This window comes from Oryza sativa, chromosome 1 (genome assembly GCF_034140825.1).
Source record: "Oryza sativa Japonica Group chromosome 1, ASM3414082v1".
NCBI classification, from domain to species: Eukaryota; Viridiplantae; Streptophyta; class Magnoliopsida; order Poales; family Poaceae; genus Oryza; species Oryza sativa.
Genome location: NC_089035.1, coordinates 27,599,474 through 27,615,464, shown reverse-complemented (window position 1 = coordinate 27,615,464; position 15,991 = coordinate 27,599,474). Strand labels below are relative to the sequence as shown.

General features: G+C 46.1%; 1 protein-coding gene across 2 annotated transcripts; it reads left to right on the top strand.

The window, feature by feature from the left end:
• The first annotated feature begins 11,249 nt into the window (after positions 1-11,249).
• Positions 11,250-15,407, top strand: LOC9268955 (uncharacterized). Of its 2 annotated transcripts, XM_015777488.3 has the most exons (2): positions 11,250-11,489; positions 14,335-15,407. In XM_015777488.3, exon 2 carries the CDS (start codon positions 14,399-14,401, stop codon positions 14,978-14,980), a length of 582 nt encoding a protein of 193 aa, XP_015632974.1. In that variant the 5' UTR covers positions 11,250-11,489; positions 14,335-14,398; the 3' UTR covers positions 14,981-15,407. The 2 variants fall into 2 exon arrangements, with proteins under 2 accessions (XP_015632974.1, XP_015632969.1); XM_015777483.3 differs by lacking the exon at positions 11,250-11,489 and having other exon boundaries at positions 13,861-15,407.
• The last annotated feature ends 584 nt before the right edge of the window (positions 15,408-15,991 follow it).

Genomic DNA, 15,991 nt, shown 5'->3' with positions numbered 1-15,991 from the left:
ATTGAGTGAGGACTAAGGTTTGCAATGTCTTGGGCTTGGGCCATTTTGTTGTATTGGGCTTTTGGGCTGTGATGGAGTCTAGCTCATTAAGGCTCGCGAGCCAGCTCGAGCTGGCTCGTTATCTCTAACGAGCTAAACTGCCAGCTCGGCTCGTTAGAAAATTCAAACGAGCCGAGCCGAGCCTGTCACGAGCCGAGCGAGCTAACGAGCCACGAGCTTTCTGTCCACCCCTACCCATCTCTCTACTCTATCCTCTAAGTGCCGGGGAGGAATAGGGTTGTTGCTTGGTCATCGCCTCCCGCACTAGTCATTGTTGCTCGCTGCTCGCCACCGCTGCCCACTTCCTAATGGACCCAAAGCTCGCTGCCAGCGGCTTCTTCGACCGCTACCATGGCGGGGGTAGAGGGGAGAGGAGGAAGCATCAATGACAAAAGATTGCTGACCATGCCGCCTGGATCCACTTGCCAGCCTTAAAGCTCGTCGCCTGCATCCTCCTCGGCTACCGCTGTGGACCAAGAAGAGGGAAGAGGAGGCAATGTTGAACCATTAGAGACATAAGCTCGCTGGCCACGCTGCTTAGATCCGCTCGTAGACTCCTTGGCAGCCACCATGGCTCAGGAAGAGAGAAGGCGACCACTAAGCAGTAGCCATAGAAGCTTGGTGGCATGCCACCTAGATCCGCTTGCGGCCCCGAAGCTCGCGCCTGTGGCCTTCTCGGCCACTGCCATGGGGTGCGAGGCGGGGAGATGAGGTGATGATGAAGCATTAATGATAGAAGCTCGCCGGCCACACCACCTAGATCTTCTCGCCGGCCTCGAAGCTCATCGCCTACAGTCTTCTTGGGCACCACCATGGAGCGAGAAGCACCCGTTCTCAACTTCTCATTGATGAAGATGCATAGGGAGAGAGAGAAGAAAGAGAAGAAAGAGAGAGTGAGAAATAAGAGGAGAGTCATTGACAAGTGTCATAACTAGGTCAATGAGCCACATCAGCGAAAACTATCCTCAAAACATCATCTATATAGTTATTTTGTACCAGTTTTAAACTTTTAATAGTTAGAAAAATCAGTGATATTTGTGATGGGGAGATATGAATTTAATTTGGGAAACTATAATTTGATGAGAAAGTCAATGCGTTACTTATTTCGTTGCGTATTTCGCGGAAGGGATACGGGCCAGAGGCCACATCACAGCACCGTGGGGCGGGTGCGCTATCAGCGAGTGGGCGTGGCCGACGTGATCCAGCCCAGTATTCGAGCCGCACACGGAGCGCGAGAGAAAACAAGACGGACGAGGCCGCCTGCCTGCCGCCCGCGCCGAGCGCCACGCGAGGGGCAGATCTGGCCGCCCGATCGACCGCTATCCGGCCGCGGAACAGTGGAGCTTGTGACGGTGATCCCCGCGGCGCATTCCGTGGCTATATATCCACTTGCGCAATGTCAGTGCGGGCGTACGGTACGTCGGCGGTATCTCGTCCGCGGCAGCTGCAATATTCTCGGAACGACCAAGGCCAACGGCGCTTTTTTACTGCCAAACGGGCTGCAGTCTTCTTTCCCGTCGAGAATCCTCAAGGCTCAAGCCAGTGTCCGTGTCTTGGTGTACGTACGAGCCCTACACAGCGACGCGATGCGATATTGCGATGCTGCATTTATTGATTACTACTTACTCCCTCCGTCCCATAAAAAACCAACATAGTACCAATGTGACATATTCTAATATTACGAATCTAGACATACGTCTGTTCAGATTTATAGTACTATAATGTATCACACATTCGATATTTCGTTTCTTATGAAACGGATGGAGTATTACTAACTGTTGCAGCTTCGCTCTCACTGGTGGAGAAGGGGTTTTTACTCCCGGTTCGTAACCCCCATGTACTACGAATCCGGGACTAAAAATGTTTTTAGTCCCAGTTTTTAATATAACCGGGACTATTGTGAAATCTGGTCGACCGACCAAAGATGGTTTCTCCACCGGTGTCTCAAAGAGAAAAACGAAAAATTGCATCTTCATTCAGGGGGAGTAGCTCGCTGTGATGTCTCTTTCAGGCCAAAATTATTCAAGTAGGCAACAGAGATTAAACAACGGATCCATCATCCATCCCCTGCCGCCATTACGCAGTTTGGTTCAGCTGGTACACTCTTAAAAATCTAAACGGACAACACCCTCCAGGTGGAGTTGGTGCACGTACGTACGTGCCTGTTGTCTCCTGTTGTGACTTGTGTCTCCTCATCATTTAGTTCTAACATCGTACATCATCATGGCAACTGATACGGATTAGTCACAGTTTATTCTTTCGAGCCAGCTGGGTTAGCTGGTCGCTACTTAAGGTCTGAAGGAGGAGGGGACGCCTAGTTTATTCACCTGCCTTTGGTCCTTTCCATTTTGATAAGGTATATCCCACTTGTAATCTAATCTAGTCCTGATGCTATTATTGAAAACTCATCCTTAATTTGATTCCCTTTGTCCAGTCATTTTTCTTTTCTTTTTTGTCGTCCACGTATGCCTATCGTGTAATGCTGTGTATATATGTCGTCGAACAATAATCTCGACGCTGATTGCTGATCTAACTGACCAATGAACTAATAAATAATAACTTGTGAGAGAGAGCAATGAATTAACTAATTCTTGCAATAGATATTCTTATCTGGTTTTTGAAACCACGCAAGCAAAAATAATTTATTTGCATCCTGTTTTACAATTGAACACAATGCGCTACACGGAACTGCAAAAAGTATGCTGTTGAAAAATTATTTAGTGCATACTATTGCCTCTAATCGGGGGCGGATCCAGGAAAAAAAATTAAGGGGTTCAGTTATACGGTATCTTCAATCTCCAGCTATTTAAGGACTTTAGTTTATCATTTATGGTGAAAAAATCGAAGGAGGTGCTCCAGAGGTATCCATGGGTCTTGAGGGTGTAGGGGGGACTTGAGTCCCCCTGCACCCACGTTGGATCCGCCCCTGCCTCTAATAAAATATCTGGCAAACATGCACACAAATCGCAACTCTTTGTTTTTTCAAGTGAAAGAGACAAATGGGCATATCAATATATTTCTTATAATTGTTTTATTCAGTATTTTAGTGGAAGAATAATATACCTATATGTCAGCTTGCCGTCTGCTTAATTTACAAATATATATTTTTTAAAAAAGTGGCTATTCCCGGAATATAAGGGATAAGATGGTTTCCTGAAAGGCCATATGACTTCTGCAAACATTAAAAAAAATTATGAACAGGATAGGTATATTAATCAGTTGCTGCGAAATGGCAAAGCTGACTTTGTAAATTTTGTTCAGGAAAGTGTTCGGTGACAAATTATTTAAGAGAACTGACTAAAGTTTGTAGTTTATGGGGTGATTTGAACTATCGCAATAGTTAAATGGGTAATTCAAACTTTTTACTCATAAAGTAGAAGCATGATCAAACTCTCAACTCTAGATAACTGACATAAATATATACCGGGGTCCATTCTAACTTCAGTCTTCAAGGACGTGATACTAAACTGTAAAACTAGACTTTGGTTGGTAATTGATCCTTCATTGCCAGTTTGGCACAGCTCAAATCAAAGAAATTACAAGTTACAAATGCAACTGACAGAAATACTGCAGTAGAGACTGTAGAGTCGTAGTGATGCAGAATATAACAAGATAGAGGCTGTGATTAGATCAGAGGTGTAAAGTTTTAGCGTATCATATCGGATATGCCGGTACATAATGAAAGCATTAAACTAGACTAATAAAAAAACTAATTACAGAATCTATCAGTAAACCACAAGACAAATTTATTAAACCTAATTAATCTGTCATTAGCAAACCACATTGTTAAATTTTTTTAGCATATATTTAATATTTTATGCATATATCCAAACATTCAATGTGACCTGATGTAAAGTTTTGTCAGGGATCTAAATAGGGCCAAAGTAACAACGCAGTAATGCACGGCATATGCACATCGATCACACAGTGTTCACATTTCACAAGCACCCCCATATAGCTAGCCAAGGTCACATGGCGATGCAGGAGAACCGCGAGCAGATGAGTAGCGCGGTTCACATCACCTGCACTGTAGTTCACAGTGCGGCTATAGCGGCCAGCCCAGCGGCGTTTGACCGAAGCTTAAACATGCATGACACTGTGCGCATGAACATGCATGAATTGCAGTCTCTGCAGATGTCGCATCGACCTGGCACTACGTAAACCACACCTGGATCTGGATCTGGCACATGAATTGCCTCCTCTAGCTAATTTCACTGCAAAAAAGAAAAACCGCAAACTAAACACCCTATCATGTACTGTTCCAGCTAGTAGAACACAGTAGTATAGTACTACTATACTACAGCCCCATCGTTTGGCCTAAACAGCCAAAGAATAAGCCAAAATTTGAATTTTTGAACTTGATTTTGAAGTTGATTTTGAAATGCTTTTAACGTAATTTTTGTTAATGTTGGCTTTTAAGTCGCTACGAACAAATCTACAAAAGTTTTACTTATAAATTAATTTTAATTTTCTAATAAGCCAAATAAGCCATTTTGGATAAAATGGCAACCGATGGGAGCCCTAGTAGATCAACTGCTTTGGTGGGCTTTTAATTAAGCAGATTCCATTTGAAAGTTTAATTTACTGGAGCTGTGAGTGTGCGAGGTCGGTCAGGTTAGTTGGGAAGGTTGACACGGAGAAAACCGGTCAGTCTTGTCATCGCGGACAGCACGGACACGTACGCGCACGCCTACACGTGTGCAGGCGCGGCCACATGCAGATGCCGCGCCGGAAGTAGAGAACACGCATGCGACAAGACTACAAGAGACTGCTAGGATATGAGAATTAGGGGGTGTTTGGGTGCTAAAAAATAAGTCTCGGGACTTATTTTTTGGTTTGAGGGACTAAAATCACCTAAACACCCCCTTAACAACCTGCATACAGTAGTGTTTGTGTTGGAAGCCTGGGAGGGCCAAGCTAGCCAACGTGCCGCGATCTTTGGTGATCTTTGATAAGATGTGCAGTTGTGCACTGCACAGACTCGAAGGGAAGAGAGAGAGAGAGAGAGAGAAAAGTAGTACAGTACTGTATACGCTGCCTGTCCATTCTGACTGACAATTTTGTTTGTACCGACGAGCCTCGGCTACGCGACTACTCCTACACGCGATAGTTCACGACGAGAAAAGTTAGGAACCCTCCGAACTATCGCGGTCATCTGAATTACCCCCTAAACCACAAAACCGGACATTCTTCACCCCTAACTATACAAACCGGACGAATTACCCCCCTCGACCCAATCCACGGTGGTTTTGGTCTACGTAGCGTACACGTGGCAGTCCAGTCAGCATTCTATATTTTAAAAAAATGTGGGGCCCACCTGTCATACACACTCTCTCTCACTCACGTCAGCGGCAGGCGGGGGCAACGGCTGAGGGCGGCGGTGATGTGACCATGACTACCACGGATGCAACCATTGCTCACATTATGGATGAATAAGAAGATATCGAGATCACGTCGTCCAAGTGCTAGAATCCGATTCGGCCACCTGCTACACTACTGACTTCAAACGGTTACCGAATCTGCATACGACCTCCGTTTTCGGCCCGTGAGTATTTGATGGAAAGCTCTTGGAGCCCTTTTTCTGACGGATCCAGCCTCATCTCCGAATTCCATCTCGTGTGGCCGGAATCACAGGCACAAGGTGTTGCATCACCTATAATGGGCCTATGGGCTTGTAACTTCATTTGGGACTCCGGCCCAGGTGGGGCCCATGTGGGGTGCGCCCCAACCAGGTGGAGCACGCCCCTAGGCACCCCTAGGTCGTCCTCCCACCCCTATATATAGCTAGGTACTCCTTCAGGGTTTATTGGGTTTTGTTAGATTAAAGTTTAGCCATTGCTACTTGCTTGCAGCTCGCGTGTCAGCTAGACCGCCCGTCTGCTTGTTCTTCGGAACCCCAACTTATCGTGTGTATTCATTCCTATTTGCAATATCAGATTGCTTTTATCTTGTTCTTGCTTGTTTCTTCGATTTGCTTGCAGGAATAAGGTTGATCTGCACCGGCAAGATCAACAACCCACGGAGAGGTGTATCGATCGCAAAGGCGCAACACAATGTCTTGTACGGTTGTAGTCGGATCGTCAACGTTTCTCCCAAATCGTAGTTATCTCAACTCACCGAAAGATCGGGCCAAACAACTGCCTTGAGTGTCGAATGGAACTCAGGGTTCATCAGGTGGCCTCGGCGCGGAGGCGGCGGGGGCGGCGGCTGAGGGCGGCGGAGGCGCCGTCGGCAGTGGTGCTGCCGCCGCGTCGCCGCTCGGCCTAGATGGTCACTGGCGACGCATGCACGGCGGTGCTATGCGGTGGCGGAAGAAGGCGGCGACACGAAAGGGGAGAGGAGGCGCGAGCGGCAAGGGCAGCGACTCGGGATGGTTGCTCGGGACACGGGAAGGGCGACAGCGACGAGAATCGAGGGGGAGAAGGGCCGACGGCGGAGCGTGACTACTCAGCGGCGGTGGGAGGGGAGGCACGGCGCGGGAGCTAGTGGGGAGGCCGGCGGCCAAGGCGGCGGGTTGGGGTGGTTCAAGGGAACTCCAGGAGGGTGGTGGCGCGAGGAATCGACGAGGAAGACCACGGCGGTGCACAATCGAGCGCGGCGGCGGTGAAACAGAGCAAAAGGGGAAACGACGGCGCACAATCGAGCGCGGCGACGTCGGACAGTGACGCGGAGGCAGCGGCTGAGGGCGGCGGGGGTGGTGGCGAAGGGTGGCGGAGGTGCCGCCGGTGGTGGTGCGGCCGCCGCGGCGCCGCTCGGCCTAGACAGCGGCTGAGGGCGGCGGCCTCGGCGCGGAGCTGCGGCGGCGTCGAGCAGTGACGCGGAGGCGGCGGCTGAGGGCGGCGGGGGCGGCTACCTCGACGTCGTCCATCCTTCCTGGTCGCGGGGGCGCCGCCGTCCTCCCTATCCCCTCCTCCTCGTCTAGGCCGATCGGCGACGCGGCGGCAGCACCACCACCGGCGGCGCCTCCGCCTCCCTCAGCTGCCGCCCCTGCCACCGCCACCGCCACCACCACCTTCGCACTGAGGCCGCCGCCCTCAGCCGCTGCCCCAGCCTGCCGCTGACCGTGAGAGAGAGAGGAAGAGTGAGGAGAGTGAGAGAGAGTGTGTGTATGACAGGTGGGCCCCACATTTTTTTAAATATAGAATGCTGACTGGACTGCCACGTGTACGCCACGTAGACCAAAACCACTGTAGATTGGGTCCAGGGGGGTAATTCGTCCGGTTTGTATAGTTGAGGGTGAAGAATGTCCGGTTTTATGGTTTTGGGGGGTAATTCAGACGACCGCGATAGTTCGGGGGGTAATTCGTACTTTTTCCGAAAAGTTATGCCTGGGACTTCAAATTTTACTGCCCAGCCATCCGTCTTAAAATAAAATATAAAATTTAGTACTAAATAAGATACGTTTTAATATATAGTATTGGGATATATCTTATTTAATGCTAGGTTATTATATTTTGAGACGGAGAGATAATATGATTTAATTTTAAAAGTAATAGGAATCATTTCATCAATTTTGTGGCTCATATTTGATCTTATTTTCTAGGAGTAGAAGTTGGCTAAGGACCTGCAGTTCGAACTAGTGTTTTTGTTAACTAAAATGATAGTTCATGAAACAAGCCAAGTCATTAATGCAGAATTGATTAAGCATTAATTATTATAAACTTAAAAAACATATCTATCTAAATTTTTGAAGAAACTTTATATAAAATGATTTTAAAAGTGTATCATTTAACAATTTAGAAAATATGTCAAATAAGTTATAAAAGCCAAATGCCCTGTACAATTCAGCCTAAGGTTTATAATACATCGATCGAAAAATCCCCCTCCCCACTTAATATATTAGTTGCTTGCAATTTTTGATGTGAAAAGTTAATACAAACTGCTGATGTCTAAACCAATTATTCAGGCCCTGCTGTGTATTGGAGTACTGCATATTTCTACTAGAACAATACCGGGGTTGGACCGTTTGAGTACTTTTTAGACTGATGCGTGCATTACATCATTTTAAGAATTGGATTTCAAAGAATGTTGCTTTTATGTTGGAATCCAAATCGCATACGTTTCACGATAAGTACAGAGTATCATTATACAATATTTAGTGATTTTAAAATGGTATGGTTTTATATCTCCACTAGAGAATCGTCGCGCCAATTGGCACGCTCTTTTTAGGCTGTGCTTACGTGTATGGACATATATATTTTAAAATATTTCGCAGGATTAGGCCAACTTCAATAAGTTGTTCATTTAACTCAGAATATAGCAATTGAGTATCTACTCACTTATCTCAACCGATCATACCCCTCTTATTTAATTTCTCTACTTACACGCCTAATTTATTAACACCTATACCCAACTTCGACCAATTTTATAGACATTATAATGACAAAGCATTTCTCACTAAAATATAACTAACAAAAAAAATACCAATTAAATACCCTCGAAAACGTTATTTCTAGCCATTCTCATGCATTTTTGTAGTGGGGAGAAATACTTATGATGTCCTTATCAATTTGTAAATCCAATTAAATATGTATATCTTTGTTTGATTGGCTAGAAAAATGTTTTCCTAAAGGGTTACGTAACAAACCTTTTATTATTTCATTGTTTCTTTTTACATGACACCTCCTGCTACTAGATTCTAGAGAGAATCTAGTATATGCCACTGATCTTGTCCCACGTCTACGATTTACTATCGTTTGTCACGTTCTACAATATACCATCGACTTTTGTTTAACTTCTACGATTTACCATTGCCGTCCGGTTAGCCTTTATTAGGACTGTACAATTTTGTCCAAATGAGCAAAATACCCTAGGACAAAAACTTCCTAAATTTGGATAAAAATTTAAAAATATCATATTATAACATCCAAAATTTTGCCAAAACAAAATATGATAGTTCAGAATGTTTATCCAATTTTTATCTACCGCGACAACCTATCAGCCACCGCCGCTGGGATAGGAATCCATTTTTCTTGCGATTTGTTTCTGGGATTTTTCTTGGATAATCTAGACTCCTCTAGCATCACACGTTTTGTAAAAAAACCCTCTAGGAACTTGCATTTACATTTAGGTCCGCCAGATTTTTTTTCACCGCTGATATTTCATCAAACGACTGTGAAAGGGTTGCAAATACGTGGCGCGTTCTTGGGCCGAGAATTCCGACGGAGCGCAATGAGTGGTGACACGTGGCTCAATTAGAGGCCCGAGATTAGACCTTGAAATCGGTTTATAAGATTCTTTATTAAAGTTCTATGATCGGGTCCTAGTTTGTTCATTTATAGAAGATGTATGATCATCCCATTAATACTATGGCGGACTAAACATGGTACGTTTTCACAATTTATGCGCAATGAGACGCGCACTATTTATTTATTTAAAAATGATAGGATACATTTATTGTATTTTTTATATCTTCGTCCTTTATTAAATGTTCTATGAGGCATAGTTTTTCATTTATAGAAGATATACGATCCTCTCATTAATATTATGTTAGATACACATGGTTTGTCGCAATTTATGCACATTGAGCCATGCATTACTTTATATTTTGAGATTGTAGGACGCAATTATTGTATTTTTCGGATCTCCGGCCATTCTTCATTAAATGTTCTATAAGACGAAATTTTACATTTAATAGAGAAGATGTATGATTACACATGGATTATCATAATTTATGCACAATGAGCCTTGTATTTGTTTTTTATTTTAAAGTACCAGGATATATTTATTTGTTTGTCTAGATCTCTTTCTTTACTAAATGATCTACGATTGATATTTTTACATAATATGCATATTACATTTTATAGAATATGTATGGCACTCACATTAATTCCATGATAGAATACACATGGTTTGTCGCAATTTATGTGCAAAGAAACATGTGTCAGGGTTATGGATACCACATACCTAATAGTAGTCGACTAAATCTCGGCAGGACCCACCATATACCATGTCCTATACGGAAACAACTTGCGGATATAGGAGGAGTTCCGGATAAGGAAAGACAACCAGAGTTCTAAATGGAAACGACAAGGACTACTCGGATTATATCCATATTGGTTTCTCTAGTTCTACTTGGACAAGTGGACACCTATGGTTATAAATACAAGGCCCACCATAGAAGACACGGAATAATAGATCAAGTCACAAGATCAACATACAAGCCAACATACGCCAAGACAAGCCGTCGGATATCGACATCAGAGATATGCCTAGATCGACCCTATCCGGTACCTACAGAGGCCGGCCGTAGGGATCTAGCGTTGTCTCTGATCTCGCCGGACACGAACTCGAGGAGGAAGACTACCCTGTTGTCGACTACGAGTCAGACCTTCAGACCGCCATGTCGACAACAGTTAGATAGGCTACCCCAAATATTGTACTGGTGCGATTATGGTGAATAAGAGCAATACCGGCTTCGGCTAACAGGATGTAGGGTTATTACCTGACAATTCAGGGGCCCGAACCTGTATAAAAATCCCCTGTCTCCATCTTTTTACCTCAGTCTCGCATATATCCTAGTACCAACGATCCCCATACTATACAAATACCGGAATCGCGACATCAAACGTCGACAACATGTATTATTTATTTGTTTTAAATGCCAAGACATATTTATTGTATTTTTCGATCTCTTTTAATTTATTTATTTTACATTTATAGAATATGTATTATCCTCACAATAGTGCTATGGCATATTACAATTGATTTATCGTGATTTATGCACGTTAATGCTATCTTCGCTTCTATGGAGTACTTACCATCGCTCATCACTAATCAGTAGTACTAAGTACATTCGGACTTTTTAATTAAAATAAAAAAAAAGACCTCTGTGGCTGGAGTATTTGTTTTTCTTGTTTAGAAGTAACAATTTGGAGGTTTTATCATTGCTTATGCCTCCAAAATTTTATTTTCAGCCTTCGGAGAACCAAATGTAATGGTATATATGAAACTTTACCATTTTTCCACCTAAGAAAATGACAACTTACCATTACCAAATAGGAAAAAACAATCAAAGCGAGAGAACTACCTGAAAATTTTGGCATTTGGTAGGAAAAAAATGTTTTTTTATTTCTTCCTTTGTTTTTGTAAAGAAAGAAATGAAGTCCATCATCTTCGTCAGAGGTTTGCTCCGGTCCATCACATTTCCGATGCACAATAACAGCAGTCGCCATTCCCTATATAAACCTGTCCCGAGAAACAGAATCTCTACTTCTCTCTCCCCTCCCGTCTTCTTTGCTCAAATAGCCATCGCGAGTCTCGCGAACTTCCCCAGCTGCCTCAAAGCCGGAGGAGCTCGCCGCCCACTCCATGCCTCGCGTGCTCCCCGCGGAGCCGGCGGCGACCAAGGCGGCGTTGGCTCGCGGTTTCTGACGAGCTCGCGGGCGCGGAGGCGGGGCGGTCGGCGACTCGGCGGCATCCCCTCCCTCCCTACGCTGCAACCGCAACAAGTAAGCCCGATCGATCGCTGCTCCTGCCTGTTTCAGTGTTTCTGCTCCGGTTAAAATTCAGAAAGTTCACGGGAAATGCATTGCGAATTTTAACTGTACAGATGTTTCGTTTAGTCCTATCTAGAAACTTTTTTTTTTAACGGTTCGACCGCGACGACGTTTTTGTCTCAAATGAAAACGAAACGACGTTTTTAGTGGAGAGACTACAGCAAAATTTCCAATGTTCAGAACTAGGACCAGGAGGATACTCTAGTCTATAGCTATAGCTGCCATAAACGCAGATGATTTTGAGAAACGTGGCCCATGCACCACCACCACCACCGCGCCATAGCTAAACAACAAGACAACGTAACTCAGCTAGCTGCAGTTTCACTTTCACAGTAGGAGGAGGAAGGAAGCAAGGAACGCGAGAAAGAGGCCACAGCACATGCAGCTTCTTAAATACACAGTACCAACTAAAGTGTCGCAACAGTGCTCGTAGTATTATTGCAACGCAGCTAGTAGCCGAGAGCAGCGGTGTGTACCTCGACGTGTGTGACATGACATCCTAGGAAGAGATCTCTAGCCGCGCGCTGCCCGGCCTGAACAATGGCAGGATCGTCGGCAGTGCAGCGGCGCCGCTGCAACGCTACTAGCTACTCCTCCTCGCTGACACGAAGCATCAGCTTCGTTTACTACTTGTCATTAATAAAAATCTCGATAGCAGCAAGGTTTGGTTGAGTTGAGCTCATCCGGTGTCTTCTGACTTCCATGGTCAGCTTGCTCGCGTAATCTCGTCCGTTTTCTAATGCCTCTAGAGTCCAATGGAAATATGGAATCTTGCCCTTTGTTTACGTCAGTAGTTGCTGTAGCTCTATCTGGCCCCTTCGTCAGGACAAAAGGCCACTGTCTCTAACATATTAAAATTCAAACGGCTTCGAAATGTTTACAAGTAGGTATACTTGCATTGGTTTCAATTTTAAAAAGGATCAAAAATATAGTTGGCGTATGAATGCTTCACCACTCATTTTTTTTCTGTTACTATAAGGAGTGGCATTCCTGTCCGTGCACGGGTCATGCAGTTCCAAATACTATTAATTAGCTCATTAACGTGTATTAGAACGCAAGAAGCCGAGATCGGCGCGCGGCTTTTGCTGTTCTTGTTATAACGGTTGCAGTAAAATTATTGGAGCTTTTGATGATAAACACGGCTTCTTTCCACATAGAAAGCTACTGAATTTCCCACTAAAACGAAGCGTTCATCAAACAATCACCTGTGTGGACCAAAGCAATAATAGCATCGTCTCTTAACTAATGCCATTAAAATTTAGGCCCAATTCGCTTTTGCTTAACCACCGAATGTACATTAAACATCAAATGAAGCGTGCAACTTGGTCGCCGCAACAAATACAATCATCGCCATGCCGTCCAAGCTATGGGTATCTATAGATACAATTATTTGGGGGACAAGGGCTCGGCATGTTTTTGCGCTGCTGTGTATTTAATTCTAGTCCGATGTGCAACAGAGTGGGATTGATGGCGACCCAAGATCAGTTTGTTTACAGCCAATCTTGTTTAACCTTAGGTGTACTTTGGTCACGCATAGCTTGTGCCCTGTTCTAAAGGACACGTGTAATGGTATCGATCACTACCCTGGTTTGAATTATGCCTTCTTTGTAAGCAGTGATCCTTTTGGAAAATTTGTAGGAACTAGTTCGATATTGGTAAATAATACTCGTAAGTACAACAATTTTGCAATTCAAATAGGACCTAAGAGTAAGACTCGTAAGTTTTATTTTTGGTCTGGTCCCCTTGTTACTATGAATCTTCTACGGAGTACACATTTTTTGTGTGGAGCCTACAGACAATTCCCAACATGATCAGATATTCAGGTTCCTTCTTCTCTGACATGTTCTATCCATACCACTCAGGCACCTTCCTCTCCACTCTCCAGCTATCTTCCCCTCAACAATTAATATTCAGTCCATTGATTAGAGAACACACATACACACACACAAAAAAAAAATCAGATATCTTCCCCCACGTAGCTAACTCGATTCATTGTCCAATAATGAATCAGCCGGCGAAAACCCCCAAAAAAGAAAGAGAGAATAAAATGAAAGGAACGCAAAAGAAACCTATAGGTAATCATCTGAAGTAGCTGTCGCTAGAAATCTGTATCAACCACACCATGGGGGGAGCAGGGCCCTCTTGCCTTTCGATCGACACGCATCGGTCTCTGCCAAGTAAAAACGTCGCCAAAGGCCAGCAGCGACGGCAGGGTCGCGGGACCGACGCGTCAGATGCCTCGTCCGGCCGTGATGGCTGCTACAGTTTCCGCTCGTACCCGTCCTACGTGTCCGCACAGTAGCTCAACCCACAACGCAATGAAATGAAGCAGCATTGTAGTGGTAGTAATATTTTTTACTGTTTAGTGGATTATATGTTGCTGCGACTGTGAGCAATTTACTTCGGTAGTAGTAACTGTGATGGTTGCTTGCTTGTTGTTTGGTCATGGTGATGGTGGTGTGCTTGGTCTACTTGGAGGTTTAGGCCACTCTTTGATGGCTTCAAATCTGCCAAACCTTCTATTTAAGGTGTCCGTGTGCATTTACTTGCATGTGTCCATGTCCAGTCCTTTGGTTTTGCAACATGTGGTGGCCGCCTGCGTTGCCAGTTCGCCAATTGGGCCCAAAAAAAAAAGGAAAAAAACGTCACCTTTTTTTCACGTTTCGCCTCACGGCCCTCACCGGGAAGCGGTAGTGATGGCGGTGGCGCCGCGCAGGCCATGACCATTTCCCTGACCGGATTGTCGTTAAGGGCTCTTCTCTTATTGTTGTTATTATTATCGTTCAAAAATGGACAGGCTGCAGCAGCAGCGGCGGCGGCATGAGGCGCTGACCGGGCGGCGCCGTGGTGGTGGCGGAGGGATGTCGCGGCGGCACGGCCGGTTCCGGTTCGCCACCGGCGGCGGCGACGGCGACGGCGACGAGGAATGCGCTGGCGTGGCGGTGGTGGACCAGGCGGACTGCACGGCGCAGTCGTGCCGGTCGTGCGTGGCGGTGTCGCTGGCGGACTGCATCGCGCTCGGGTGCTGCCCGTGCGCGGTGGTGAGCCTGCTCGGGCTGGCGTTCGTCAAGCTCCCGCTGGCGGTGGCGCGGCGGTGCGCGCGCCGGCTGCGGCGGCGGCAGGGGAGGCTGCGGCAGAAGAAGCGGGTGCGCGACCTGGACGCCGCGAAGAACGCGGCGGGCGGGGGGCACCAGGAGCCGCTCCCCGGCGGCGCGGCGGCCGCGTCGAAAGGCGAGGACGGCGACGTCGTGGTGGTCGCCGCCGCCGCCGCCGCGTCCCCCGGCAGCGACGACGCGGAGAACGTGTGGCTGGAGTTGTACCAGGTGGGCCGCTGGGGCTTCGGCCGCCTGTCCGTCTCGGCGGCGAACCCGCCCGTCAGGCCGTCCTACGTGGTGGCCACCGCCCGCAACGCCGACTGCGCCGCCGACGGCGACGTCTCTTGACCGTCGAGACAACCAATGCCAGCCCCGTGCCGTCGAATCGACGCCATTTGCTGCTCCCCCAGCTCGATCAATTCTCCCGTGCGATTTGTCGCCGCGCTGGGCGAACGCAAGTACAACCTGTGAGCTGTATGCCATGGTCCAAGTAGAAATTGGTCGGCGACGTTCGAGAGAGCGGCATGAGTGATTGACTCGAACTTCGAAGGACTTGAGTTCATGATTTCTCTCTCTCTTCTCCTTTTTTGAAGGAAATCTTCTTCCTTTTTGTTGTTCAGGGAGCTCGAAGTGTACTCACAAGTGTAGATAATTTGTGCCGTCGAGCTCCTTCCTCCATCCAAGCATAATGCCGTCTTCGGTGATCGCTCTGTACATACCACCATTTCTCAGATAAATTTTATCTGCGTGATAAGAGTGTGGCATTGCGCTCCAACTTTGGCTCAGTACTATGTTAATGGATGTCAGTTCTGTATCTGCATTGCCAGCGCCTGCGCTCGCCACCGACGCGGCCTTCCTGCGCCTGCGAGGCTGCAACTGCGCACTGCAGGCATTTGCAAATGGCAAAAACTAAGAGCAAGTTTAATAGTATAGCCCACTACTGGCTCCAATTCATCTATAACTAATCTAATAGCTCATTTATACAATAGTTACATACTACACTATTAATATCTGGTCTCACCTGTCATACACACGCTGCGTCTTAGAGTCCGTGCTACATGTGGCTACAAATCTGTAGCCCGCTGCCCTTCTGTCTCCTCATTTATCTGCTTAAAATATATTTGCAGCTGGCTTATAGCCTGCTATTGTACCTGCTCTAAGAGGAGCTCTATTTTTTTTAATCAAAAGGGTGGGTACCCCTCCATTTCTAGTATCAGAAATGTGCAAGTGTATACCAAGATCGTTCATATCTGAAAACAATCCCAGATAACGAATAGGCAAAAGAGGAGCCCTACTGACGGAATGTATACGCGGTGTTTCAAAATGCAAGTTAACAAGTTAATAAACGGATGAGGTTTA